Raw genomic sequence first — 26,923 nt, 5'->3', positions numbered from 1 at the left:
ATATGTATAACTGAATCACTTTGCTGTACAGCAGAAATTAACACAACGTTGTAAATCAACTATACTTCAATAAAATATTTTTTAAAAGAACTTTAAAAGTGAATATATAGCTAACTAAAAAAAAAATCATATAAGTGTTAGAAAGAGTGATACATTCTCTTATCCATGGCCTCAGAAAACCCATGATCTAATGTAGGTTTGTGAAATGATTTCCAACTCATTGAATATTTTCCCTTCTCTCCATTGAGCACCAATGCTGGCATTCTTTAAACTCAACCCAAGAACTCACCTCTTATGAAAATTTATTTACATGACGTTTAGGGTTACTTAGTTTTACAGCTTATGTTCATTTGTACATGATATTTGGAAAAGCCTACTGTGATAGAAAGAACATGGGTCTGGGTGAGTCTGTAGGCCTGAGTTCCAGTTTTGAGGTCTGCAAATCAGTTAACTTCTTTGAGCCTCAGTTTTCTTATCTGTAAAATATGGGCATGAGACTAAATGATCTTCCAGATGTAAGAACTGTTAAAGTGTTCTTCAATTGTTGGGTGTTTGTCTCTTGCACTCATCCAACTGGATCATGAATCCCCCTAGAACAGATACCGTCTGCATCTTTGGTACTTCCATCGCCACCCCCAGGCTGCCTGGCACTCTGTATTGTCCCCAGTGGATATCCTGTCAGTGCTGATTGCCAGACTGACAGCACCTGTGGTAGCCAGGAGGTGGCACTTTGGTATTTTCTGCAATAGAAGAACAAACCATAGAATAAGAAATCACTCGGGCTTCTCTGCTTTATTGACCAAAGTAGATCTAGGGATCAGAATAACCAAGGAGCTATATATTTTTTTAATTTGCATATAATAAATAAAATTGGCTTTTGGTAGTGGTGATGGTATACAGGTCTGTGGGTCTTAATATATGCATAGATTTCTGTAACCACCACCACCATGAGGATACAGAGTCCCCTAAAAAACTCCTTTGTATCAGACTCCCCCTGACCCCAATCCCTGATATTCTAGACTATCACATAAATGGAGTCATGCCATAGGTAACCTTTTGAGACTGGCTGCTGTCAGTCTGCTAATGCCTTTGAAATTAATCCGTGGTGTTGCATAGCAATAATTTGTGTTATTAGTTCATTCCTTTTTATTGCTGAATAGCATTCCCTTGTATAGATGTATCACAGTTTGTTTATTCACCTGTCAATGGACATTCTGGTTGTTTCCAGTTTGGGGCACTTATGAATAGAACTGCTGTAAACATTCGTGTATAAGTTTCTGGGTGAACGTAAATTTTTACTTCTCTGGGATAAATGCCTAGGACCAAGATTTCTGGGTCATGCGATAATTCTACATTTAACTTTTTAAGTACCTGCCAAACAGTTTTCCCAGTGATTTTAGGTTTTACATTCCCACCAGCAATGTATGAGAGTTCCGATTGTTCTACATCCTCACCAGCGTTTGGTGTTGTCTCTTTTGTTGTTCTTGTTCCTCTTTGTTTTGTTTTGTTTTGTTTTTGGCTATTCTGATATGCTTGTGGTGATATCTAGTTTTGGTCTTAATTTGCATTTCTTTAATGACTAGTGATGTTGGACATCTTTGCATCTGCTTATTTTCCACCCATAAGTCTTCCGCTTTGGTTGAAGTGACTTCACATCTCTTGTCCATTTTAAGTTGACTTGCTTGCTTTCTCGTTATTGAGTTTTAAGAGTTCTTTATGTATTCTGGACACAGGTCCTTTATCAGATATGTCTCTGCAAATATTTGTCCCCAGACTGTGGATAGTCTTTTCATTCTCCTACCAGTGTCTTTCTTAGAGAAGAGTCCTAAATTTTATGAAGTTTAATTTAACAGTTTTTTTCTTTTATGGGTTGTAGTTTTGGTGTCATTTCTAAGAAATTTTTGCCCAACCCAAGGTCACAGAGATTTTCTCCTATGTTTTCTTTTTAAAGTTTTATGGTTTTACATTTTACATTTAGATCTTAATTTTAAGAATTAATTTTTAATAAGGTGTGCGATTTAAGTCAATGTTTATTTCTTTGGGCGTGTAGATGTCCAAATGTTCTGTGATAGCCAGGTGTCCAAAGTATCCTTTCTACATTGAATTGCCTTTGCATCTTTGTGAAAAATCAATTGGTCATATTTGGGTGGGACTATATCTGACTCTCCATTCTGTTCCCACTGACCTATGTTTTTATCCCTTTGACAGTCCTTTTGACAATTATATTGTCTTGATTACTGTAGTTTTGTAGTAAGAAAATCAGCTACTATGAGTCCTCCAACTTTGTTCTTCTTCCTCAAATTGTTCTGGCTATTGTAGTTCCTTTGCCTTTCCATATACATTTTAGAATCAGCTTGTTGATATCTACCAAAAATTCTTCTGGGATTTTGGTTGGGATTTCATTACATCTATAGATCGATTTGGGGGAAATTGGCAATATTCAACAATATTGAGTTTTCCAATCCACGAACACATTATTTTTCTCTGTAAATTTAGATTTTCTTTTATTCCTGTCAACAGCATTTTCATTTGATTTCTTTCATCAACATTTCGTAGTTTTCAGCCTACAGGTCCTACACACATTTTGTTAGATTTATATCTGTTTTTTTGAGTTTGGAGTTGTGGATGGTTTTGGTTTTAAATTTCTGTTTCCGGTTTTTCATTGCTGGTATAGAGATATATTTTTGTCTGTTGGCCTTGTGTTTTGTGACCTTGCCAAATCTACTAACTAGTTCTGAGAGCTATTTTGTAAATTCCTTGGGCTTTTCTACGTAAACGATCATGTAATCTGAAAACAGTCATTTTTTCTTCCCTTTTAATTTGTATGCCTTTTAATTTATTTAAACCTGCCTTAATGCACTGGCTAGGGCTTCCAGTGTGAAGTTGCCCACAGCAGTAACAGTAGAAATCCTTGACGTTGCTTCTGATCTTTGGGGAAAACATTCAGTCTTTCCCCACTTAGTATGATGTTAGCTGTGGCTTTTTTGTAGATGTCATTTATCAGGTTGAATTCTCTTCTAATCCTGTTTTGTTGAGAGATTTATATCATGAATGGATGTTGAATTTTGTCAAATGCTTTCTCTGCATCAATTGATAGGATCATGTAGCTTTCTTTTTTTTATTCTTTGCTAGAAAGGATTACATTGATATTTTTTAAAATAAAACTTGCTATGCATTTCTTCGATTAACTCCACTTGGTCATGATGTATTGTTGTTTTTATGTATTTTTGGATTTGATTTGCTGATATTTTGTTGGCTGTTCTAATTACATCCATGTTCGTGCAGGATATTGGATATTGGTTTGTAGTCTTTTTTCTTGTACTGGCTGCCTTTGTCTATTTTTGGTATCAGGACAGTGCTCATACAATGAGTTATGAAGTGGTCCCTTCTCTTCCATTTTCTAGAAGAGATGTGGAGAATTGGTGTTATTTCTTCTTTAAATATTTGGTAGAATTTACCAATGCAATCTTCAGAGTCTGGAGTTTTCTTTTTTGAAAGGTTTTTAACTACAAATTTAATTTCTTTAATAGAGATAGCAGTATTCAGGTTATCTCATTCTTCTTGGGTGAGTTTTGGTAGTTTATGGCTTTCAAGGAATTGTTTGGTTTCATCTGAGTTGTTGAATTTATGTGCATATAGTTGTTGTAAATATTCCTTTATTATCCTTTGAATAGCTATGTGGTCTGTAGTAACAACCCCTCTTCCATGCCTGATATGGGTAGTTAGGTCGTCTCTCTTTTAGTCTTTCAGACTAGAGATTTAACAATTTCATTTATCTTTTGAAAGAACCAGCACTTTGTTTCATTGATTTTACCCTATTGTTTTTCTGCCTTTAATTTTGTTAATTTGTGTTCTTATCTTTATTTCCTTCCATCTGTTTGTTTTATGAAACTTAAAGATTAATGTCATCAGAGTTACTGAGTAAAACCATTACAAACTGTATTTTTAAATTCATTCTTTTGAGAACCATCCTAATAGTTTTCCATGCTTTGTCTCTTTGCAGTTGACTGGTCTGAGCGTCTCCAATGGGAAGGACCAACTTGTAGTGTTCCACACAAAAGACAACAAAGACCTCATTGTCTGCCTCTTCAGCAAACAGCCGACCCACGAGAGTCGAATTGGAGAACTGGTTGGAGTCCTGGTGAATCATTTCAGGAGGTAAAGTTTGATTTTTATTTAAGACAAGTTGAAAGTATATGAAATCTTTCATCATAATTCTCACTGAACTTGTTTTGTGCCAATTTTAGCGTATTGAGTAATTTTCCTTCTTAAGGACAACTTAAATCATCTGTTTCACAGAAGGCAAAATTAGCATCCAGCCTTAGTTTCAAGATTAGGAATGATCGTCTACTTTTCCAGCCTCCAGCTGAACCAACAATGAGAGATTTTCCCCATGGCAATTTCTTCACTGCCAACCCAAATGTAATTAAATCCAAAAGACAGAAAACGTACTTCACATTCTTATTGTCACAGCTTCTTATTTACCCCAAATATAATCAGTTAGAATATCTACTATGAATATAAACAAATTAGAAGGCAGGTTTAGGATGACATGTAGGTCCACGAAGACTAAAGGAATTCTGAAGAGGCAATTACCTCTACAGAAACACAGAGTGGTGAGGGAACGTGGCATTGTCTGAGAGCTTCATAGTAAACATAGGCAATACCTGGGATGGTTGTGTATGTCTGTGTAATGAACGGTGATGTGAGAAATATAAACGGGGAGCAGATCTTAATGGTGATGGGGATCAGTGAGTGGCTAATTTTAAGCTCAAAAGTGATTTTGTCAGGTTATTTATTGGAGTTGTTTTAGAGATTGGATTTTTCTTCCCAAAGAGGTTGTGGAGCATTTGGAGTTGGGTGTTTCTCTGATTCCAAAGTCAGATGTTCTTCCCCTTGTGGCACACTGTCTCTGCCTCCCCACCACCCAGATGCCAGGAGACCACTCCTCCAAACTCAGGGACCGAGAAAGGAGCCCAACGTCCAGTTCCTTTTCTTCCAATAAGACATTTCCTAAATTGCCAAGAGTAATCTAGTATTCCTTATTAGTATTTTTTTTCCTTTAAGTTTAGACATGGCTTTTCTCTCTGAAAGGCATATTTAGAATGTGATGTCCACACATCCAATTCTACTGTGTTCCTTTTTGCCGATAAGTGTATGGAGTATAATTTTAGAAGTGGGCTGCACAGGGCATTTATTTTACGTTCTTAAACCTTGTATTCCAGATCAAAACAGATCTTTAAATATCTTATATAATTAAATGCTTTTAAATGCGATAAATAAAATGATGTTTAATGGTCACCTGGTGGAAAAAATAAGAATCTAAGGGATTACCAAAAGATAGTAATAAACATATATAACCTTTGAAAAATTCCCTTCCATCTGCCAAATAACTATAAAGAGAAATACTGAAGAATTTAAGATGGAAGGGAAAGACGTAGAGAAGTCATCTCCATGTCCCACAATAAAGTCTGTAACTCAAATAAGCAGGTCTGTTTTCCTCCTAATATGTAGTTATAGCAAAGTGTGGATAATGAAAGGGGTTTTAATTTGTTACCTCTCGTTTGGATGCCGATACTAATAAATAGTTTTTGCCTGGGAAATTGAAGTATTTTTGCTCAATCTGAATCCTTGTTTCATAAGTTCTAACCCCTGTTAAATGCCTCTACAAGTGGTGGAAATCTGGTTCTAGAATCCATCAGTTGCTTTCTTTTCCTAGCATATCGTCTGAGATACGTTTCTATCTTTAATATATGTAAGAATTTTAAATGTCTTTAAAATTTATAAATGGAAGGAAGAGAAGAAGGCTGTCAAGATGCTGGATTTTTATTTTAGTTTCTTTTTTATCATTGCTTTGTGTATTGTTTTAATTTTTTATTCAAATTAGTTGATTTACAACGTTTACCGTATAGATGCACAGCAGAGCAATTCAGTTATACGTACATATATACCTATTTTTTTCAGATTCTTTTCCCTTATAGTTTATTATAAAATATTGAGGATAGTTCCCTGTGCTATACAGTAGGTCCTTGTTGGTTATCTATTTTATATACAACAGTGTATATCTGCTAATCCCAAACTCCTAATTTATCCTTCCCTCCCTCCCTCCCCCATTTCCCCTTTGGTAACCATAAATTTGTTTTCTGTGTCTGTGAGTCTATTTCTGTTTTGTAAGTAAGTTTCATTTGTATCATTTTTTTAGATTCCTCATATGTGATTATCATATGATGTTTGTCTTTCTCTGTCTTCACTCAGTGTGATAATCTCTAGTTCCATCCATGTTGCTGCAAATGGCATTATTTTATTCTTTTTATGGCTGAGTAGTATTCCATTGTGTATATATACCACATTTTCTTTATCCATTCATCTCTCAGTGGACATTTAGGTTGCTTCCATGTCTTGCCTATTGTAAATAGTGCTGCTGTGAACAATGTGGTGCATGTATCTTTTTGAATTATGGTTTTCTCCAGACATATACCCAGGAGTGGGATTGTAAGATCATATGGTAGCTCTATTTTTAGTTTTTTAAGGAACCTCCATATGGTTCTCCATAGTTGCTATAGCAATTTGCATTCCCACCAACAGTGTAGGCGGGTTCCCTTTTCTCCACACCCTCTCCAGGACTTATTGTTTATAGACTTTTTAATGATGGCCATTCTAACTGGTGTGAGTTGATACTTCATTGTAGTTTTGATTTGCATTTCTCTAACAGTTAGCAACATTGAGCATCTTTTCATGTGCCTTTTTGCCATCTGTATGTCTTCTTTGAAGAAATGTCTTTTTATATCTTCTGCCCATTTTTTGATTGGGTTGGTTCTTTTTTTTTTTTTTTTTTATAGAGCTGTATGAGCTGGGTTTTACTAGTTTATTCTTGATGTCCCTATCCTATGTCCCTAATTTTATGAATTAAGAAGTAAAGTACAAATGAGAGGAAAAAAATCCTTCTGTCTGTCCCTAGAAAATTCAGGCTTGAAATTTTGATTTAGAACTGTAGTCATCAGCTTACTATTGACTTCTTGAGAAAAGGTCAATTTGATTTTTTTTTCCTAGCTATTTTCCTGTATTGTCAAGTATCATTGGTGTGACTTTGAAAATCATATTGTATTTTACAAGCGTAATGATGTGGCACGTAATCTGATTCATCCCTGGGTTGGTTTTGTAAATCCAAAGGTGAGGGATTTAACTCCAGAGCAGTTCTTTATCTTTAAGATGATTTCCCTAAAGTACATTCTAAGAAGTTCCCTAGTTAGAAGTTGGGAGCAAAGAGCTCAAAATAACAAAATATGCCTTTGATAGACCGGATCTGAACAGGAGTCATTGTCTTTAAAAACTGTAAAGAGAGAGGGTCAGGGCTTAAAGTCCTTAACAAAATTCTAGCCAAGTTTCTGAGAGAAGAGGGGATTAGCAAAGGGACTCCCTGAGATCTGTGTAGGATCCCCCTCAAGTCCCACCTAATAAATCTTAAAAGCAAAACCCAAAAGGATCAAACTGCTACCAAGTAATTGAACTATGTCCTAGAACAGAGCTCATGAATACATATAGCAATGCAAAAATATCCACCCCCATTAAGGTAGAATTCACAATGTCTGACATTCAGTCAAAGACTACCAGGCATACAAACAGGCAGGAAAATAAAATCCAGTACGAGGGGGAAATCATCATCCAATTGAAGCCAACCCAGAACTGACAAAGGTATTAGAATTAGCAGATACAGACATGAAAACAGTTATTATAACTAAATTTCAGGTGTTCAAAAGTTAACTAGAGACGTAGAGAAAATAAAGAAAGACTCAAATCAAACTTCCAGATGAAAGATTGCACTGATGTTTGAAATATTTCACGACTAAAAACAAAAATGATAAAGCTTATGGCTTTTCCTCTACCTAATGAATTTCTCATGACCATCTTCTCTCACAAGCTGAAGCCAGCCCTTTCCTGGCATTTCCTTCCATACTGATATGAAACTAAATCCAACTAAATATAAATTAGCTTTTCTCTCACCTCCTTCAGTCTTTACTTAACCTGGACCCATTATTTCTGCCTCTGCAAGAACGCACCCACACGTTTCAGTTTCTAAAACGCTTGAAGACAGTCTTTTAACAAAGTATATTCCAAGGACTGACATTTACAATATTTAATAAGCAGCATGGCTCAAGCACAGACCATTCAAAACAGACACCCTCCAGAAACACCTAATTCGGCTGTAGCAGCAACTCCTGGCTACAGTCCACAGACTGGATGTTACAGCAAAGGAGAAAGGGAGGGGTCCCAAAGTCAGATACCTTTAGGCTTCCCCAATGAAGTTAAACAGATGTCTTTATTGCAGTACTTCTCAGAGCTTTTAATATACTTAGTTCATTTTAAATACAGCCAATAAAAAAATTGTAAGGACGTGTGTGTGTGTGTGTCACACAATTTGGTATATTATAGCCTATCTATAGAAAGACATTCAGGAAGTCTCTGGAGAGGGGAGATGGGGTACTGGGAGAAAGAGGCATAGGAGGGAGATGTACTTATTTTTCACTGTAAACATTTTGCAACAAACACATGCATTGCTTACCTAAAAAAACTTTCCTTTAAATAATAAACGGCAACTGGTTTTTAGGTATATTATAGATGGCTCTAAATTCATGGTTACTTTGCTTTTCTGTTTAGAAAAGTAGAAAAGAACAAAAGAGCTTTCTAAGTAAAATGGTTTATTTACCTCATGGCTTTGAATAAGTTGAAATAAACCCAGTGAAACCTCTTGGAATACTGCTGTTCTCGGGGGTTCCATTGTGTCAGTCACATGAAGCTAAGGGGAGGTTTCTTTGTCTGTGGTGGTTATATCCGTGGTTTCCCAGGCCAGTTTGCTTTGCAGAGGTTATGAAAATGGCTGACTTGACTTTCGGTTTGTATCTCATGCTCAGCAGTGACTACCTGCTGGTAGTGAGCTTTTCTGCCCACTAGTAAACAGATGGCCTCACTTTGGCCGCCCTAACTACAGAGTCACCAGAAACTCTGCGATATTAAGCTGTCAGAGGACCCATCTGCCCTAAGCAGCTGTCCAGGCATTTGCCTGTCTGGATGCTGGAAACCTCAGTATAACCCCAGTCTTAGGCACAGAACCTTCTTATTTTTCCTGTTCTATTTATGTGGATGAAAGCCAGAAGTCAGTGCCATCTGCTTCTTGTTTTTCATAGGCAGTCCCTTTAATATCTGCTTAATTAAAGGTGCACTGCTACTGAATGTAACTGAACACTTGAGCTGCTTCTCTGTTGTAGTTTGCTTATGTTCTTTTTAACGCACACTGAAACTATGGGTAGAATCAGGCCAATAAGCAAGCCACTGGTTACGGCCACAGGGGCCAAGGGAGATGAGGCCTCCTGAGCAGGGGTGAAGGTGGAGGAAGGAGGCCACCTCGCAAAGGCCTCTGCTCCTGGCCTCCCCCGTCCAGGGCTTCTGATGCTCACACCTTCCTGCTCCTCTGTCATTATCTGCACGCCTCTGCCCCTGGACCCGGATACCAGTTCTCCTGGCTCTTAATCTGTATTCCCAAACTGCTTTGCTTGAATGCCTGACTACTAATGAGGCATTTTAGTTTATATCCCAACTAAAAATATGTAAGTAAAATAGAGATAGTTGAAAATAATGTAGATGGACAACTACAGTCATCCTTCAGAATCCAAGGGGCGATTGGTTCAAGGACCCACCAGCAGAAGATCTGCAGCTGCTCAAGTCCCCTAGTTGGCCCTCTGGGTCCACAGTTCCTTATCCATGGATTCAACCAACTGGGGGATCGTGCGGTACCATGGTATTTATTGAAAAAAATCCATGTGTAAGTAGACCGAGGCAGTTCAAACCTGTATTGTTCAAGGGTCAACTGTATAGAAGATTGGTTAATCGAATTATGGTCTGTCCCCTGAACGGAGCATTGGGGCCATTTAAAACAATAATTATTGAAGTCATCTGATTCATGGTGACAGAAAAGTGAGTGACTACAATTCACTCTCCTCTGCTTTCCAGTAGAGATATACATGAAAACACAGAAAGAGATGCGAACTTTCCTTAGTACAGGAAACTAGAAATGTTGCTCAGCCAGAGGCCCACTGAGAGGGACATCCTTCACCTGTGCTCACATGTCACCTATCAGGCCTTCCTTGACCGTCCTGTAGAGAATAACAGCTCGCTCACCTCAGTACTCGCCAACTCGTACTCCACTTAGGTTTCCCCCGTGGCTTTCATCTCCATCTGACACTGTATCTTTAGTTTTTACTTACTGTATATATTCCAGCTAGAATATAAGCCCCATGTAAGCAGAGACTTTATTTCTATTGTTCACTGCAGTTTCCCTAGTGTTCAGAATATTCCTGGCACACAGAAGACTCCCAGGAGATAATTGTTGAAAACGGAGGCTGGCTGATGGGGCCCTGTGGCCATAGGATACTTCCAGCCCTTCCCCACTCATATGTGCATCTTGCCCCCAGAGAATGGTAACTTAGTCCTCGTTCTCTGTGAAGGAAAGGAAGAAGTCTTTTACAATTTCCTTCCCTTTGTGAAGACTTCTCATCTTACATTGATTGCAGGATTACCGCTCTGAGCAGTGTAATACATCTGGGGACAGAGGTGAGTAGGAATTTCAAGATATTAAATTAGCAACTTAAAAAAGCTATGGGCTAGAAGAGCCACAAGTGCGTTGTATGCTGGGGCTTGCAGTTTTTCATTTATTTTTTTTTAACCACTTAAGAACTAGAAGTAATTTCAAACTCTCCTTGTCAGTAGGTTGACAAGGCAGCAAGATTTAAGGATTCCCACTCAGCTCAGCAGCTTCCTAATAAGGAAGAGACTTGAAAACCACGCCTAGAGGCTGGGTCCATCAGCCAGCTCTTACAGGTGGACTGTAAGAGGGACTCCAGAATCCATATGCCCCTTTTGTTGCAGGAACACCAGAACTGTCTCCTTGGTTATGAGACCCGCAAAGAAAGCCAGGAACGGTGAGAAAGATGCAGGCTGTCGTCTTAAAAGAAAAAGAAAAGCATGTTTCTGGAAAGGCTTATAACAGAAAACTCACATTATGGAAACTACCTGCGTTCTGAATAAAATTCAAGAAAGCATGGATTCTACACAAACAGACCAAAGATCACATGACAGACTGAGATGAAGAGGGGCATGGCTGAGAAAGAAAAATGTCCAATTATTGGAATGAAATAAGAAAAGATATTAAAGAATTTAAGTCAACATGAAAATGTGCAAATGACACAACTGGTGTTGCAGAAGATAGAATCGATATGAAAGAAAAGTTTAAGAAGGACTCTTGGCATACGAGAAAGGGGATGATGACGGAGGCTGACAGATAGAGAAGACAGAACAACAAGTTTACATTCAAATAACAGGTGTACTTGAAAAAGAGAAATGCACTGAAGAAAAGTAAGACCGTTTTTATTGTTTCAAAGAAATACATTTTTTTAGCATCACTGAAATTGGGGTGTGACTTAATTGGTGGGTTCTTACAGTGATAACGGGCAACATCGTGATACACAATAAGGGTACATCTAACAAAGAGGGCATCTTATAGTCAATCAGATGTGTTAGTTTAAACCATACTAGGGCCTCCCTGGTGGCGCAGTGGTTAAGAATCCACCTGCCAATGCAGGGGACACGGGTTCGATCCCTGGCCCGGGAAGATCCCACGTGCCGCGGAGCAACTAAGCCTGTGCGCCACAACTACTGAGCCTGCGCTCTAGAGCCTGCGAGCCACAACTAATGATGAGCCCACACACTGCAACTACTGAAGCCCACGCACCTAGATCCTGTGCTCTGGAACAAGAGAAGCCACCACAGTGAGAAGCCCATGCATCTCAATGAAGAGTAGCCCCTGCTGTCCGCAACTACAGAAAGCCTGTGTGCAGCAAAGAAGACCCAACACAGCCAATAAATAAAAATTAATTAATTAATCAATTTATAAAAAAACATACTGGAAGAAAAACTTCCTATGTCAGAGTAATGAAGATTGTCACCATGTGGGTAAGATGCCTATCCCAGTAGCAGTCACTTTGGCTGGAGAAGTAGGTCGTCTCAGAATACAGACGTTTCCAGTAAGATCAGGGGAAGAACATTTTTTGGAACAGGGCAAGACAGAGCTGGGTGAGAGTGTTTGGAGGTAAAGTATGTGAGGCCAACATTTCACACAAAAAGCAGAAAGTGGTGCTGGGCAGAAAAAAACAAGCAGTATAGCATCAGTTATTGTGAAAACACAGAAACCATATAAAATTCCATCAAAATAAACACGGTTAAACAGTATTGTGGTATTTTCATACAAAGAAATAGCATTTGCCATGATAAAAACAATGATAGTCTTTCTTTATCAGGGTTCCTTAAAATGTGGGCAGCATCTGCTTTAGAATCACCGGGAGGTGCTTGTTCAAAAGGCAGATCCCTGGGCTCCATCCCAAGCCTTCTGGATCCTCATCCCCAGCAACCTAGACCCTTAGTGAGCTACCCAGGTGATTCCCATCAGTTTCATGAACTGACACAGAAAATGACCAGGATGAATACGTGATGTTTTCATATGGCCAAAAGGTAGCTTTTTTTTTTTTTTAAAGCAAACCACCAAAGCTTCATGTTTTAAAATGATTATTACCAAATAAGGTACAAAATAAGCATCCCCTCCTACCCCAGTGAAGAGAGGCAGGGTGAGGAATGGGCTGAGGTTCAGAGAAAGGAGTGAAGGAGGGCTGGAGATGAGAAATGAGATGAGAATTGGCAGGACCAGGGTTCTGCTTACCACCTCTGCTTGTCCCAGAAAGAGCTGTCCCTTGTTCTAAGCAATGGTCTTTAATTACCCTACGAAGTTTGCGGTTAGGACCTGCCTGCCCATTTCCAAAGACACCTCACCTGCAAATAACAGGCTTCCATGGAATGAACTTAACCCATTTATATATAGTCATAGCCATCTGCTGTACACAAAAGAACACAGAAGTCTTAACAGCTTTTCAGTGTGACTAAGGCAGGACCAAAATCAAACAGTATTAAGGTGTAACAGCTGTTGAGCACTGTGAACCATCTACCGACTTTCCATTTCTCTCGCTCTGCACTGTGCCCGTCTGCCTTGAGAAGCAGGTGCCCTTGGACAAAGCCCCCTCAAGGACATGCAGGGGTGCACAGTCATCCTCAGCTTTACCTGCTCTTATGATTTAAGAGATTTACTGGAGATTTTTGTGCAGATCAAAGACACTTATTTGCTTTATGACACATCCATCTTTGCCTTTCATGTTGAAAGAGAAAATCCAAAAGTACTGGGAAACTGATCACCTTTTCAGCATCTCTGCAGGGAGATATGGTACAGTTAGAGTAATCTGATCAGTTTTTTTAAAGGCCCATAGCACTGACATTACAATATATGTGAAAGCAGAGATCTTTCTGTGAGGTATTCATGAATTCACCAAATGATCATATACCCTGGTTTGTGCTATCTGTTGGAACCTTTTCCTAAATGGTCAGATAGAACTTTTTAACTTAAGGAGTTTTTTAAAAGCTTTCTTCGTGTGTTTATTTCAACTCTTATCAGCTGTATAGGAAACGTAATGTACTTAACCAAGTATTTTATCTGAAACAGATACTGTTATATTTTCATACCGTCATTCAGCCTTCATTCTCTGAGCACCCACTGCAGGTCTGGCTATGATGAGGGGGGTGGAGGTGGGGGGTGGGAGGGATACAAAGATGGACCATTTGGTCCTTTTCCTCAGACAGCTCTTAATCTCATGGGGGAGATTGTATGCATACTCCACTGCCTGATACGTGCTGTGATGGGGCCGTGGAAGCACAGGGGATGGTCTGGTTCCCTTTGCCTGTGAGAGTCAGGAAGACCCCGATACAGCAGACGATCATCCAGCTGGGTCTTCACGGCTGGCTGGGGTTTCATCAGTTGGGAATGAGGCAAGCGTTTTCCCCAGAGAAGGGAGCAAAATATGCAAAATCTTGGTGGAGAAAAGTAGCTGAAGTAGGAGTTTGTAAGACCCCATGCCAATGAATTTGAACTTTATCATATAAGTCATGGGGAGAGAAGAAGTATTAAAATATACAGCTGCCCAATGACACAAAGCCTAATGACACAGATATCTTCCATGATAGAGATGCTCAGGAGGGCACAGCAATTGTCCACTAGAGGGACGTGGAAACCTGAAGACACTAGTTGCTATATCCTACGTCTGTGGCCCCCGTATGCCAAAACGAATGGAGAAAGAGCTAGCAAGGTAGAGTTTAGACAGACAAGTGCAATTCTTAGTAATAAAACCAGAAATCAAAAGTCCTCAAAGGAGTAAGAGCTATAATTCCCTTAGCTTTTACAACCTCCCTGCTGTTATTTTGGCTAAAAATACATGATTATTAGCAAAAAAAAAAAAAAAAAAATCCCTAAGATGAGAAGGACTTAGATTTTTACCTTCAGGAACAGCAAGGAAGTAAGAGGTTAAAGAAACTTCACTGCATTCTACAGCCATTTTTAAGGGAGAGAAGATTCTCCAGGGGTAAATGATGGTAACACTGAATAGCGGGAGGAGGCACCTGGGTGTGGGGACATTGTCGTTTGGTCTGTCCAGCAGCCCCTTCTTCTGGAACCTCCCTCTCCCCTGGCATTCATCTGCATGGTTCCCACCTGAGGCACCACATCTTTGCATCCCCCGACTCCCTGGAAGAGCTGAGCAGTGCAGGGATGGTACCTGACCCATGCTGCCCCACCTCTCCCTTCCTCAAGATGGGTGGGCCTCAGACCAGAGAAGATTTATAGGCCATTCTCCTCTCTGAGAAGCTGGGGCAACCACATTTCCAAAGGTGGAGAAAGCTGGTCTCAGAGAGCACGGCATAGCTGACCCACAGTGAGGCAGAGACAGCGGTGAAGGAGAATCTGATGTATCCGGGCCCTGTGTGTGCTGCACTGTGGGGCCGGCGTCCACGTGGCCTCACATCGTATGACACTGAGATCTTGTATCATCTGACATAGGCTGATTTGTCAAAAATCAGTTCACCAGCGCACATGTGGTCGACAGGACTGTGCTGTATATACACTTGGAAATTATTAGGCAGGTGAATTTTTTATTATGTGGGTTTTTTTTTCCAGTTTTTTGCTTTTTTTTTTTTTTTGACCATGTGGCATGTAGAATCTTAGATCCCCGACCAGAGATTGAACCTGTGCCCCCTGCAGTGGCATTACAGAGTCTTAACCACTGGACCACCAGGGAAGCCCCCTTTTCCAGTTTTTTGAAAACAGATTTTAAAAAATCAATTCACCAAAAGTCAGTTTGCCAAGTAGCCAATTCATTGAATTTGCAGAGCTACCAAAAACTGGTTTCGAGGAATACCCTTCTTGAATTTGTTCCTGGTAACAGCATTTTAAGGCATGTTCAGGCTAAAGAAGGCTAAGGCTCTTGGATTGGCTGAGTCTTTTTGTGATTTTTTAGCTAAAAAATGGACTTCACTCTATTTGCACATGTGTTGTTTGGAATTTATTTAGAAGGGTTAGGGAAGGATGTCCTTCTGTTAGATTCCTCCAAAGAACTAGCAAGCACATGTGTCTTTTATGCAAGCTTTGTACTCTTAAGGGCCTCAAAAGTCCATAGAACCTTTCCCAAATAGCAGTGCCAGATATTACAGTTTGACTCTCACAGAGACGCAGCCTGCATTTCAGGTCATCCAGACTCAAGCTTTTCCTAGAACTGCCACCACCCACTTTCCACACCAGATCTTAAAATACAAAAGCAACTGTCAGAATCGACAGATTTTAGCATTTCCTTATGGGAAATTTAGTTTATCCTAAATCTTCCAATTCTCCTTCAGTTATTTTCCATTTGATATTTAGTATTCTTCCATCATATTTGCCCAAATGACTAATTCATCTCACTTACCAACTTACCAATTTACCAAAAATGTGTTCCTTTTGACTCTATAAAGTTTACAATAATTCAGTTATATGAGATGGCAGTTAATAGCTTCTGGGAATTTCCAGGAAGTGTAATTGATCAGTTTTCATAACAACAGTTTAAGGAGGAGTCCCTTCGTCTCTGGCGCTGCTGTTGCAGCTGGAAGCAGCTGGAAGAGAGGAAGGAAGAGAGGAGCGTGTGTGCCCCGTGCATCTGGGTGTCAATCCCGTGGGGGCGGGGGGTGCGAAAGGGACAGGCTGATAGGTGAGGGAGAGCCAGACAGCCCAAGAACCACAGCGTCCAGCCAATCCATCCAGTAAAAACTGGATAAACAAAAAATGTTTGTTTTTTGCATGTTGTTAAATGCATGTTGTTAAATATGCAAATTTGATAAATTTGGCAAGTTTGTCATTCGGCATTTTGATCTTTGGTGAATTCACCATTTGGCAAATTACTTTCCCTCAATGAATTGTGCTAGTTCATAACAGGTCCCACTTAAGCTGGTAGGAATTGGGTTTCTGTCCTTGTATCCAGGGGAGTCCTAACTCAGTGCACTGAAGTCCTGCACAGATCAACAGTTTTGATATACCCGTACCTACTGATGAATAATGTAGCCGATGTTGTTGCTTCTTGGCAAAATATATAGTTGATACTTAATTGCCAACACTGAGTTTTCCTCCTAAGATGCCTATTGAACTTGCCTCTAAACTTGTTCTGGAGTCTCTTGAGCAGATTCAGGTGTCTCTGTTGTAAATATTGGGGTGTTAAACGCCTCTGTAAGTATTAGAGACGGTCCTTTATAAATTGATATTGTGAGATGGTATTTTATCCAGTTTAACCTTGCTGATTTTGTAACTGAGCTTTTTAAAAATCGCTTAAGAATCTGCCAGTTACTGGTTGTAGTTTTTTCCTCGTCTCTGGGCATCAAAATTGAAGACGTCAGTGATTTGGAATTTTTAATTTCTATATTAGTATCTACGTTGCCAGACAGATATAATTCCATTTTTTTCCTTCTCCATCCAGAGACATATGCTCGTCTCTATGTTTTGTTGTTTTTGATTGACATATAGTTGATTTACACTGTTGTGTTAGTTTCTGCTGTACAGAAAAGTGATTGAGTTATACATATGTATACATCCTTTTTTATATTCTTTTCCATTATGGTTTATCACAGGATTTTGAATATAGTTCCCTGTGTTATACAGTAGGACATTATTTTTCTTGTCTCTGTTTTCAGTTCTTCCCAGCATTATTTTAATTTTTCCTCAGGGGTGAAATAAAAAAAACTAATACACAATTGAAATGAAAATAATGGATTGTCGAGTCTGTTGGAAGAAAATGAATTTTGTAATGACAAATGAGGCAAGTGTGAGGATAGTCAAACTCGAGGCATTAGCAAGCAGGTCTCAAAAAAAAATGCAGCAAATGTGAGTGTAATCCATGACTAAACCCTCTCAAATAAAATATGCTCAAGAAAAGGAACATTCCCCTTACACATGAAATCTCTACAGTTTTATATAACAAAGAGAGGAGGAAATTAAAGAAATCAATGTGGCTGAACCTAAATCAACCTGAGCTCAGATTTAAGAAAACCAAGGGAAAAGATGCTGGGAAGGTGGAAACCGCAAGCCGCGATAAAATGTCAGTTGCCCGTAAAAATACTGTCAAGAAGACCTAAGTCATGGATGAGCTGAGACTTGGGGAAAGTAACAAAAATGAGGGAAGAGCGCTGCTTGGTTGAACAAGGATGGGAAAGTGGTATCATGTGAATAGAAGCTGGTTTCATTTTACTCATTAAGAGAATTTTTTTTGTTTTGTTTTTAAAGAGCAGTTTATTTTTTTAAACGTATTGGGGGGGCTGCGTTGAGTTCTTGTTGCTCTGCGAGGGCTTTCTCTAGTTGTGGCAAGAGGGGGCTACTCTTCATTGCGGTGCACGGGCTCCTCATTGTGGTGGCTTCTCTTGTTGCGGAGCACGGGCTCTATGCACACAGGCTTCAGTAGTTGCAGCACATGGGCTCAGTAGTTGTGGCGCACGGGCTTAGTTGTTCTGCGGCATGTGGGATCTTCCCAGACCAGGGATCGAACTCGTGTCCCCTGCATTGGCCGGCGGATTCTTAACCACTGCACCACCAGGGAAGTCCCAAGAAATAAGTTTTTGAAACTAAAAACAAGCATTAAGGAAAGTAAAGCCCAACTAGGAAAAAGAAGACAGCTGGATGCTGTATTAGTTCCAACCTCCAAGCCAGGGGACTCCCATCCCGAGACTCTGGAAACATTCAATAGGAGCCCCGTCTGCTGGCAGGAATCTTTGAGCAGCCACAGAGAATGGAAAGGGGGCCCCTAAACTGAAGACAGGCTTTCCTAGTTTTGCAAATGTGAACAGAGATCCAAAAATTACAAGTCTTGTTGAACCTGACATAATCTTTCAGCAAAAGTCTAAAGTCAACAGTTATATTTTATAAGTACTTAGTGAAAAAAGTAACAAAAGTGAGAAGAAATTGCGTTAGAGCTCACCTTTCAATGATTTCTCTCAAACAATGACTTAGGTAAAGACATATTTATCAAGTTTGCAAACAGCACAAACCCAGGAAGAATAACTTGTATTTTAGATGACAGAATCAGGCCTCAAAATATCTTGTCAGGCTAGAATAGTGAGAAGAAACCACAAAATGACATAAATGTAAAGTTCTGCCTTTGGGTTCAAAATATCATTTGTATACATGGGCCCTAAGAAAGCCTCTCAGGGGCCTTTGAGACCCCAAGACTCTATTCTCTCAGTCACATGTAGCATGGGGTGCAGATAAGAAACTTATTGCTAGAGAGGAAAGTAAGAGATCATTCTTTCATGTTTAATTGGAACCATTTTCTTGAATTTTCAGAGGGCAAGGAGCATAGAGCTTAGAACACTGAAATGGCGCCAGAAAACAAATTCTTATGTTTTGCTCAGTGGTTTCAACATGGCCTGTGTTCCTGGCCAGACCCTCTACAGATCCCAGGCTTCTCTGTGTAGAGGAGGAAGGTTTGTTTTGTTGAATTCAAAGCCCATCATCCAGCCTTTCTTAAAAAGTTAATAGCAGTTACTTCCTTTAGCTTCTCTTTGACACACAAAAAAATTGTTCCAAGCTTCCTTTTCTTCATAGTTGAAACTGAAAGAAATGGCCAACATGACATTTATGATTTTTTAAATGGGTTTTGCATTTAATATCTTATTTGGGGCTTTCCTTTTAACTTGTCTAAAAAATTATGGAATGTCAGATTTTCTGTAATTGTCATTATTAATTTTATAACCAGAAAACATATTTAAAAGTTATGAGATTATTTTAGAATATATTTTCTTCCAGAAACAAAGCAACTAACAACCAGTAAATTCCCATTCCTATGAGATTTTCGTAGTGGAAAAAAAAATCAGCTTAATCACAAGTATCCATCCTGAGTGAGAGAGAATCGTTACTTAATGAAGCAAAGAGTTATATATCCTGGTCTTAGAAAGATACCAGGCCTAGAGATATCATAGAAAATGAAAAGAATCTGACTGAGGCTATAAGGAGAAAAGAAATTTTGATATAAAATGGAATAGGAAAGCAGCCTTGCAGTAGTGCTAGATGAGTCAGAGAACCCCTTGTCAGAAAAAAAAAATCAAGGAACAGTTTGTTAGGGAACATTATATTGCTTTCTTTTTATCCTTTTTTTTTTTTTTTTTAAGTTTTGCCGTAGAGTTTTGTTTTGTTTTTTAATTTATTTATTTACTTATTGGCTGCTTTGGGTCTTTGCTGTTGCGTGCAGGCTTTCTCTAGTTACAGAGAGCGGAAGCTACTCTTGGTTGTGGTGCAGAAGGCGGAAGCTACTCTTGGTTGTGGTGCGTGGGCTTCTCATTGTGGTGGCTTCTCTTGTTTCGGAGCACAGGCTCTAGGCACGTGGGCTTCAGTAGTTGTGGCACATGGGCTCAATAGTTGTGGCTCATGGGCTCTAGAGCGCAGGCTCAGTAGTTGTGGTGCACGGGCTTAGTTGCTCTGCGGCATGTGGGATCTTCCCGGACCAGGGCCTGAACCCGTGTGCCCTGCGTTGGCAGGCGGATCCTTAACCACTGCACCACCAGGGAAGCCCTATATTGCTTTCTAACCAAGACAAACTTAAAAAAACTCAAGCCTAGCCTCGCTAAATCATGCCATTCAGAATCAGTAACTTCTGACTTTCCACATCTGAGGCTTCTTTGATGCATGGCGATTCTTGGCCTTCTCTGTTCAGCATATGCATTGAATTAACAGACCTGGTAGGAATCAGTATTTGACAGGAAACAGACAGTGTGTCTTCTGGTCTTAACTCCACCACCAGCTTGCTGTAAGCCCCTGAGCTGATCAACCTCTTTTAATCAAGATTGAAAGTCTTCACCAAATGTCTTTATTCATTTAAAAAAATATATTTCTATTTGCATGATGAAAAAGCTCTGGATGTTTCACAACAGTGTGAAACACTACTGAACTGTACACTAACAAATGGTTAAGATGGTAAAAGTAAAATAAAAGTCAGTGTTGACTACTGAGCACCATAGAAAGAGGATGAGGGGAATATATCTTGAGGCTCAGTCATGCATCAGACATTGTCTTAAGCATAGTGATACAGAGACCCACCTCTTGCCGTGGAGAAGCTTGTGGTCGGTCGAAGGAGATGAATGCATAACTCATGATAAGCTTAGAAGAGTATAAAGAAAGCAGCTTAATGCACAGAGATCAGAGTGTGCCTTTTTTTTTTTTTTTTTTGGCTGTGTTGGGTCTTTGTTGCTCCATGCAGGCTTTCTCCAGTGTAGTAAACGGGGGCTACCCTTCATTGTGGTGCACAGGCTTCTCAGTGTGGTGGCTTCTCTTGTTGCAGAGCACAGGGCTGTAGGTGCTCAGGCTTCAGTAGGTGCAGCACATGGGCTCAGTAGTTGTGGCTCACAGGCTTAGTTGGTCCACAGCACGTGGGATCTTCAGACTAGGGATCCAACCTGTGTCCCCTGCATTGGCGGGCAGATTCTTAGCCACTGCGCCACCAGGGAAGTCCCCAGAGTATATCCTTAGACAGTAGTGAGAAACAGGAAAAATGTTCTGGGGAAACTTCATCAAAGAGAAGTGGTGTTTGTACCAAGCTTAAAAGGAGATTGCTGAGGTTTAAAAAGTGGCCTTCCATGTCTAGCCAAGATGAAGTAACAAGGATGAAATTTACCCTCTTACCTGATACAACAACAACAACAACAACAAAAACAGACAAAATATATGAAACAGTAGCTTTCAGGATACTAGATATCAGATGATGCAGGACAGTGACCCATGAGAGAGAACAGATGAGGTGAGCCTTACAGCTGCCCAGCTCGCTGCCTTGAGAGAATATCCAGGCTGTGGCACGGGGAGGGGGGACCACCGTGGAGCCTGAGGGCCTGGGAGACTAAGGCCACTGAAGTTTACAGGTCAGAGTAACAGAGGAGAGAGCTGCACAGAGAACTGAAGATCTGCACAGGTCCCTGTTAAGTATTCACCTGAATACTGATCAGCACATGTTGTTAGAAAACCACCTGAGGACAAAAGAACAATCAGATAGATTAGAGGTAGCAGTGCCTAGTAGTAGCACCTGTTCCCAGCAGCCAGACTGGAAAACCTCATTAATTCACGAGGCATTAAGTATGGTACTCAGAAAGGGCTTGCTACAGTAGTTGGGAATAATTGGCCCTAGACTGAGCACTGCTCTGGTTTCCTCTAAGAAATTTAAAAGTAAGACCCAAAAGGCTCAAATTATTTCCAAGTCACTTAACTGCAACCCAGAAAAAGCTCAAGAATATTTATAGGAATACAAAATTATCCACCCCAAGTAGGTAAAATTCACAATGTCTGGCATTCAATCAAAAATTAGCAAGCCTGCAGAGAAGCAAGAAAATGCACCCATTATGAGGATAAAAATCAATCAGAACCAGCCCAGAACCACCACAGATGTTAGAAAGAACCAACAGGACATTAAAATAGTTATTATTACTATGTTATAATAAACAGTTAAAGACATGGAAGATATCCCAAAAAACCAAGTCAAACTTCTAGAAGTGAAGACTATGTCTGACATGAAAATACACTGTACAGATTAATAGCATATTAGACATTGCAGAAGTAAAGATTAGTGAACTTGAAGATGTAGCAATAGAAACTATTCAAAATGAAGCACACAGAGAAAAAAATTTTTTCAAAAAAGGAACAGATCATCAGTGAACTATGAGATGACTTCAGCTGGCCTAATATATGGGTAAATGAAGTCCCCAACCAAATGAGGAAGACAGAAAAAAATATTTAAAGAAATAATGGCTGAAAACTTTCCAGAATAGATGAAAATCTCATAAACCCACAAATCCTAGAAGTTACACCTCAAAAATCATGAAGAAGGCTACACCAAGGCACATCACAATCTAATTGCTCAAAACCAATGATAAAAATAAAATCTAAGAAGCAGCCAGAGGAAAAAAGACACATTTTATACAAAGGAATAAAGATAAGACTGTAGAAGATCTCCCATCAGTAATAATGAAAGTGAGAAAGCAGTAGAACAACATCTTTAAAATACTGAACGAAAACACTGTCAACCTACAATTCTATACCAAGCGGTAATAGCTTTCAAAATTGAAAATGAATTAAAGACTTTTCAGACACACAAAGGCAAAACAATGCATTACCAGTAGATTCACAGCACAAGAAATGTTAAAGAAAGTCCTTCAGGCTGAAAAAGTATATATACCAGTTGGGAATACAGATCTCCACAAATGAATAAAGAGCACTAGAAATAACAGCTACATGGTAAATATATAAGCTTCTTTCCTTGTTAATTCAATCTTTTTAAAAGGCAATTGTTTAAAGAATAACAGTAACAAAGTAATACAAGTCAATTCATAAATAGACCATAACCAACCTAACTGTTCATGCCCCTAATAAGAGAGTTTCAAAATATACAAAGCAGAGACTTCCCTGGTGACGCAGTGGTTAAGAATCCACCTGCCAGTGCAGGTGACACGGATTCCATCCCTAATCTGGGAAGATCCCACATGCTGCGGAGTAACTAAGCCTGTGTGCCACAACTACTGAGCCCACGTGCTGCAACTACTGAAGCCCGAGCGCCTAGAGCTCTGCAACAAGAGAAGCCACTGCAGTGAGAAGCCTGTGCACCACAACGAAGAGTAGCCCCTACTCACCACAACTAGAGAAAACCCATGTGCAGCAACAAAGATCCAACACAGCCAATTAATTAATTAATTTTCAAAATATATGAAGCAAAAACTGATAGAACTACAAGGGAAAATGGACAGATACACATAGTTGTAAATTTCAATGCCCCCTCTCAATAATTGATAGAACAAATCAACAGAAAAATAAGTAAGCACACAAAAGACCTGAACCACACTGTCAACTGAATTGACCTAATTAACATTTATAGAACATCCTACCTAACAGCATCAGAACGCATTCTCTTCAAGTACATATTTGCCAAGGTAGACCGTATTCTGGGCCATGATACAAGTCACAATTAATATAAAGGCTTCAAGATCCGTACCATAATGAAATAAAATTAGAAACCAATAACAAAATGATCTCTGAAAAATCTCCAAATAATTAGAAGCCAAATAACACACTTCAGAGCAACGCATGGGTCAAAGAGTTGATTAAAATGAAGGATAAAAAGTATTTTGAACTGCATGAAGATGAAAACACAGCAGATCAAAATGTATGTAAGGCTGCTAAAGCAATTCTTAGGTGGAAATTTATAGCACTAAATGCCTAAAACAGAAAAAGAGAGAGGTCTCAAATCAGTGAGGCTGGCTTCCACTTCAAGAAACTAGAAAAGTAACAGCAAATTAAACCAAAATAAGCCAAAAATTAAAAAGCTGAAATCTGTGAAATAGACAACAGAAAAACAGTAGCAAATATCAGCGAGACCAAAATAAAATAGATCAGCATCTAGCCAGATGATAAGGAAAAACAGAGGATCCAAATTACCAATATCACGATGAGAGAGGCGATATCTGTACAGATTCTATAGATATTTTTAAAAAATAAGGGAATATTATTAATATTTTATGCCAGTAAGTTTGACAGCTTAGATGAAATGGGCAAATTCCTTAAAAGGCACAAACTACCAAAGCTCACACAAGAAGAAATAACAGAATAGTTGTGTATTAAAGAAATTGAATTAGGAGTTAAAACTTTCCCACAAAGAAGACCCCAGGTCCACATGGCTTCATTGGTGAATTCTATACATTTAAGGAAAAAATAATACCAGGTCTATGCAAACTCTTCCAGAAAACTGAAAAGGAGATACTTTCCAACTCATTCTATGAGGCCAGCCTTACCCTGATACCAAAACCAGATAAAAAATATTACAAGAAAAGAAACCTACAGACCAATATCCATTGGAAACATAGATGTAAAAAATCTAAGCAAAACTGAGTACATTCACTTCAGCAGTATATAGAAGGAAAAATCAAATCCAGCAATATATCAAGCAAATAATACATTATGACCAAGTGAGATTTATCCCAAGCATGCAAGGTTGATTTAACATTCAAAAATCAATCTGTGTCATGCACCATGTAAATAAACTAAGAAGAAAAACCATATGACATCTCAATAGATGCAGCAAAAGCCTTTGATAAAATCCAACATCCGTTTCTACTAAAAACTCTCAGCAGACCAACAATAGAAGTAACTTCCTCGATCTGTGAAAATCTAAAGCTAACATCACAATGGTGAAAGATTGAATGCTTTCCCCTCAGACAGAAGTCAGCTATCCATAATTTTTGGATAGTTACAGTGTCCATTTTGGATAACTGTATTAATTGGATAATTTGTAGTGTCACTTTGAGAAACAGTGGCAGTTTTTTTTTAAAAATTAAATATACCTCCCCTGCTAGGAATTCACCAAAGGGAAAAAATGAAAGCATATAGGCACTTAAAGACTCATACATGAATGTTCATGGCAGCTTTATTTGTAAACAGTCAAATATTGGGAACAACCCAAATGTCCATTAACAAGTGAATGGATAAGCAAACCGTGGTGTCCATACAGTGGACTCCCACTCAGCAATAAAAAGAATGACCATTGATACACACAACCTCCTGGCCGAATTTCACAATTCATTTCAAAATGAACACTTGGTCGAAGAAGCCCACCGGAAAAATGTACATGCTGTATGATTCCATTTATATAAAACTAGAAAATACAAACTAAGCAGTAGTAACAGGAAGATCAGTGGTTGTCTGGGAAAGGAGAGTGGGTGGGGAGGGGGCAAGAAGAAGAGACTACAAGGGAGCACAGGGAAACTTGTGGCGGGGGGTGGGTATTTTGAGCGTGGCGTTGCTCTCAGGGTATATGCACATCTCAGAACTTTTCCTATTGTACACTTTGAATGCGTGGAGTTTATCAGATGTCACTGATGCCACAATGAAGCTGTTAATAAGCTTGGAACTGGGCCCTAGAGTCTAGGGAAGGAGGTCCAGGTGAGATGAGTCAGTGCATTTGCGGTAGAAGAAAACAGCATGAACAAATCCATAAGAGGAATACTTGAAAATACATAGGCTGTATTCTGAGAACAGTGAGAAGTAGTCCGGTGTGGCAAGCTCAGAGGTTGTGCAGAGGGAGTGGCAAGAAAAACTAGAAAGGTATGTAGATGACCAGATTGTCAAGGAACTTGAAGGCACTGTAATGAGTCTGAGTTGATTCCAAAGCAGGAGGAAGTCACCAAGGAGAACGTGTAGAGTGAAAAGTGGGACCAGATTGGAACCCTAGGCAAATCCCATGTTATAAAGGATGGGAAGTCAAAAAGGTAGAAGGAGACTTGAGGGAAGTAATCTCTTGGAAAGAAGAGGACAGTGTAATCAAATGCCTCAGTATAAAAGGAGATTAAGACCCAGAAAAGTCCTTTTGACTTGGTGGCCTTAGAAAGTGCCTTTATTTAAGTGTTGAGGGTGAAAGCCAAATTGCAAAAAAAATTTAAAAATAAAAAATAAAAAAGATTGAATGGAAGTATACTCTGATCTTTGAAATGTTAGCTTATCTCTTTCTATTCTAAATTCTATGACTTTACACTCAGAAGTTTAATTTTTTTTACTGTCCCAGTTTAGGAAAACCAGGTCCAGATGCCTGTTTTATAAGTGAGAACCTGAAAGCCCAGATCTAGATGTTCTAAACCTGACTGGCCAGTGTTGACCCCCAAGATGAGCAAGGTTCTGAAGTTGTTATTCTGCTACTAGGCGAAGGCAGTAATTCTGTAATTGGAAAATAGTGGGTGATCCTGAGAAGATCTTGGTACAGTTGTCAAACTTTATACACATGGGGATTCTGGTACCCATCTCTGATGGGACCCTCTATTGTTTGATGGCAATTTATTGGACCTCTCACGTTGGTTGAAAAAAAAAGTTAAGATCACAAACCATGGAAGATATTTTTATCAAGTAACTTATTTTATGTATATGAGATTTCAGAGCCAAATTCTGCTACTTTCTTATATACAATTTCTGCCAATCATTTCTTATATTTTATAAACCCAAACATTCTAATAGTTAACTCCAGGGTCTCTTTGAAACTTGTTTCTACATCTTAAAAGTCATCCCATCTGTTGGATTCTTATTTAAGTGCTATTTTTGACTGTCACTAGTGGAAGCTAAATCATATTCACTGTTTTGTGACTAGACTACAAATCCTTGGTAAATAAACTCTGCATTGTCAATTAAATGATAGCCATCTGTTCAGAAGAGCAGAACTCAAACCTGAAGTATACCTTTAGCAAAAGGAAAGGTGTAAAAATAAACATCTCCACACCTGACAAACCTTAATTGTTAGATATTACACATTATTCTTGTTCTAAGTCACTTAGCCTTGCTAGAAGAAAGGCAGTAATAAATCAAAGCTGGTGTTTATCAGATTGAGAGAATATGAATATTAACTCCCAGAAGCACATTTCTTAGCCCCCGGCCTACCATCATATCATGTAGTCCAGTTGAGTGGTTTTGATGTCCTGAACG

The 26,923-nt window shown here is 39.1% G+C and overlaps 1 protein-coding gene across 3 annotated transcripts in view; it reads left to right on the top strand.

Moving 5' to 3' along the window:
* Positions 1-26,923, top strand: part of MYO1D (myosin ID) — a 324,249-nt gene that overhangs the window by 229,796 nt on the left and 67,530 nt on the right. For 2 of the 3 annotated variants that reach the window (XM_057715027.1, XM_057715029.1), the window contains exon 21: positions 4,004-4,158. In XM_057715027.1, the coding sequence (XP_057571010.1) occupies positions 4,004-4,158 (155 nt within the window). Of the gene's footprint in view, positions 1-4,003; positions 4,159-10,920; positions 11,153-26,923 lie in introns of those variants that run through there. The other variant, XM_057715028.1, reaches the window with a different exon arrangement.

Source organism: Hippopotamus amphibius, chromosome 17 (genome assembly GCF_030028045.1).
Source record: "Hippopotamus amphibius kiboko isolate mHipAmp2 chromosome 17, mHipAmp2.hap2, whole genome shotgun sequence".
In the NCBI taxonomy this organism is placed as follows: domain Eukaryota; kingdom Metazoa; phylum Chordata; class Mammalia; order Artiodactyla; family Hippopotamidae; genus Hippopotamus; species Hippopotamus amphibius.
The sequence above is the reverse complement of the archived record's forward strand: the minus strand, read 5'-3'. Positions and strand labels throughout refer to the sequence as shown.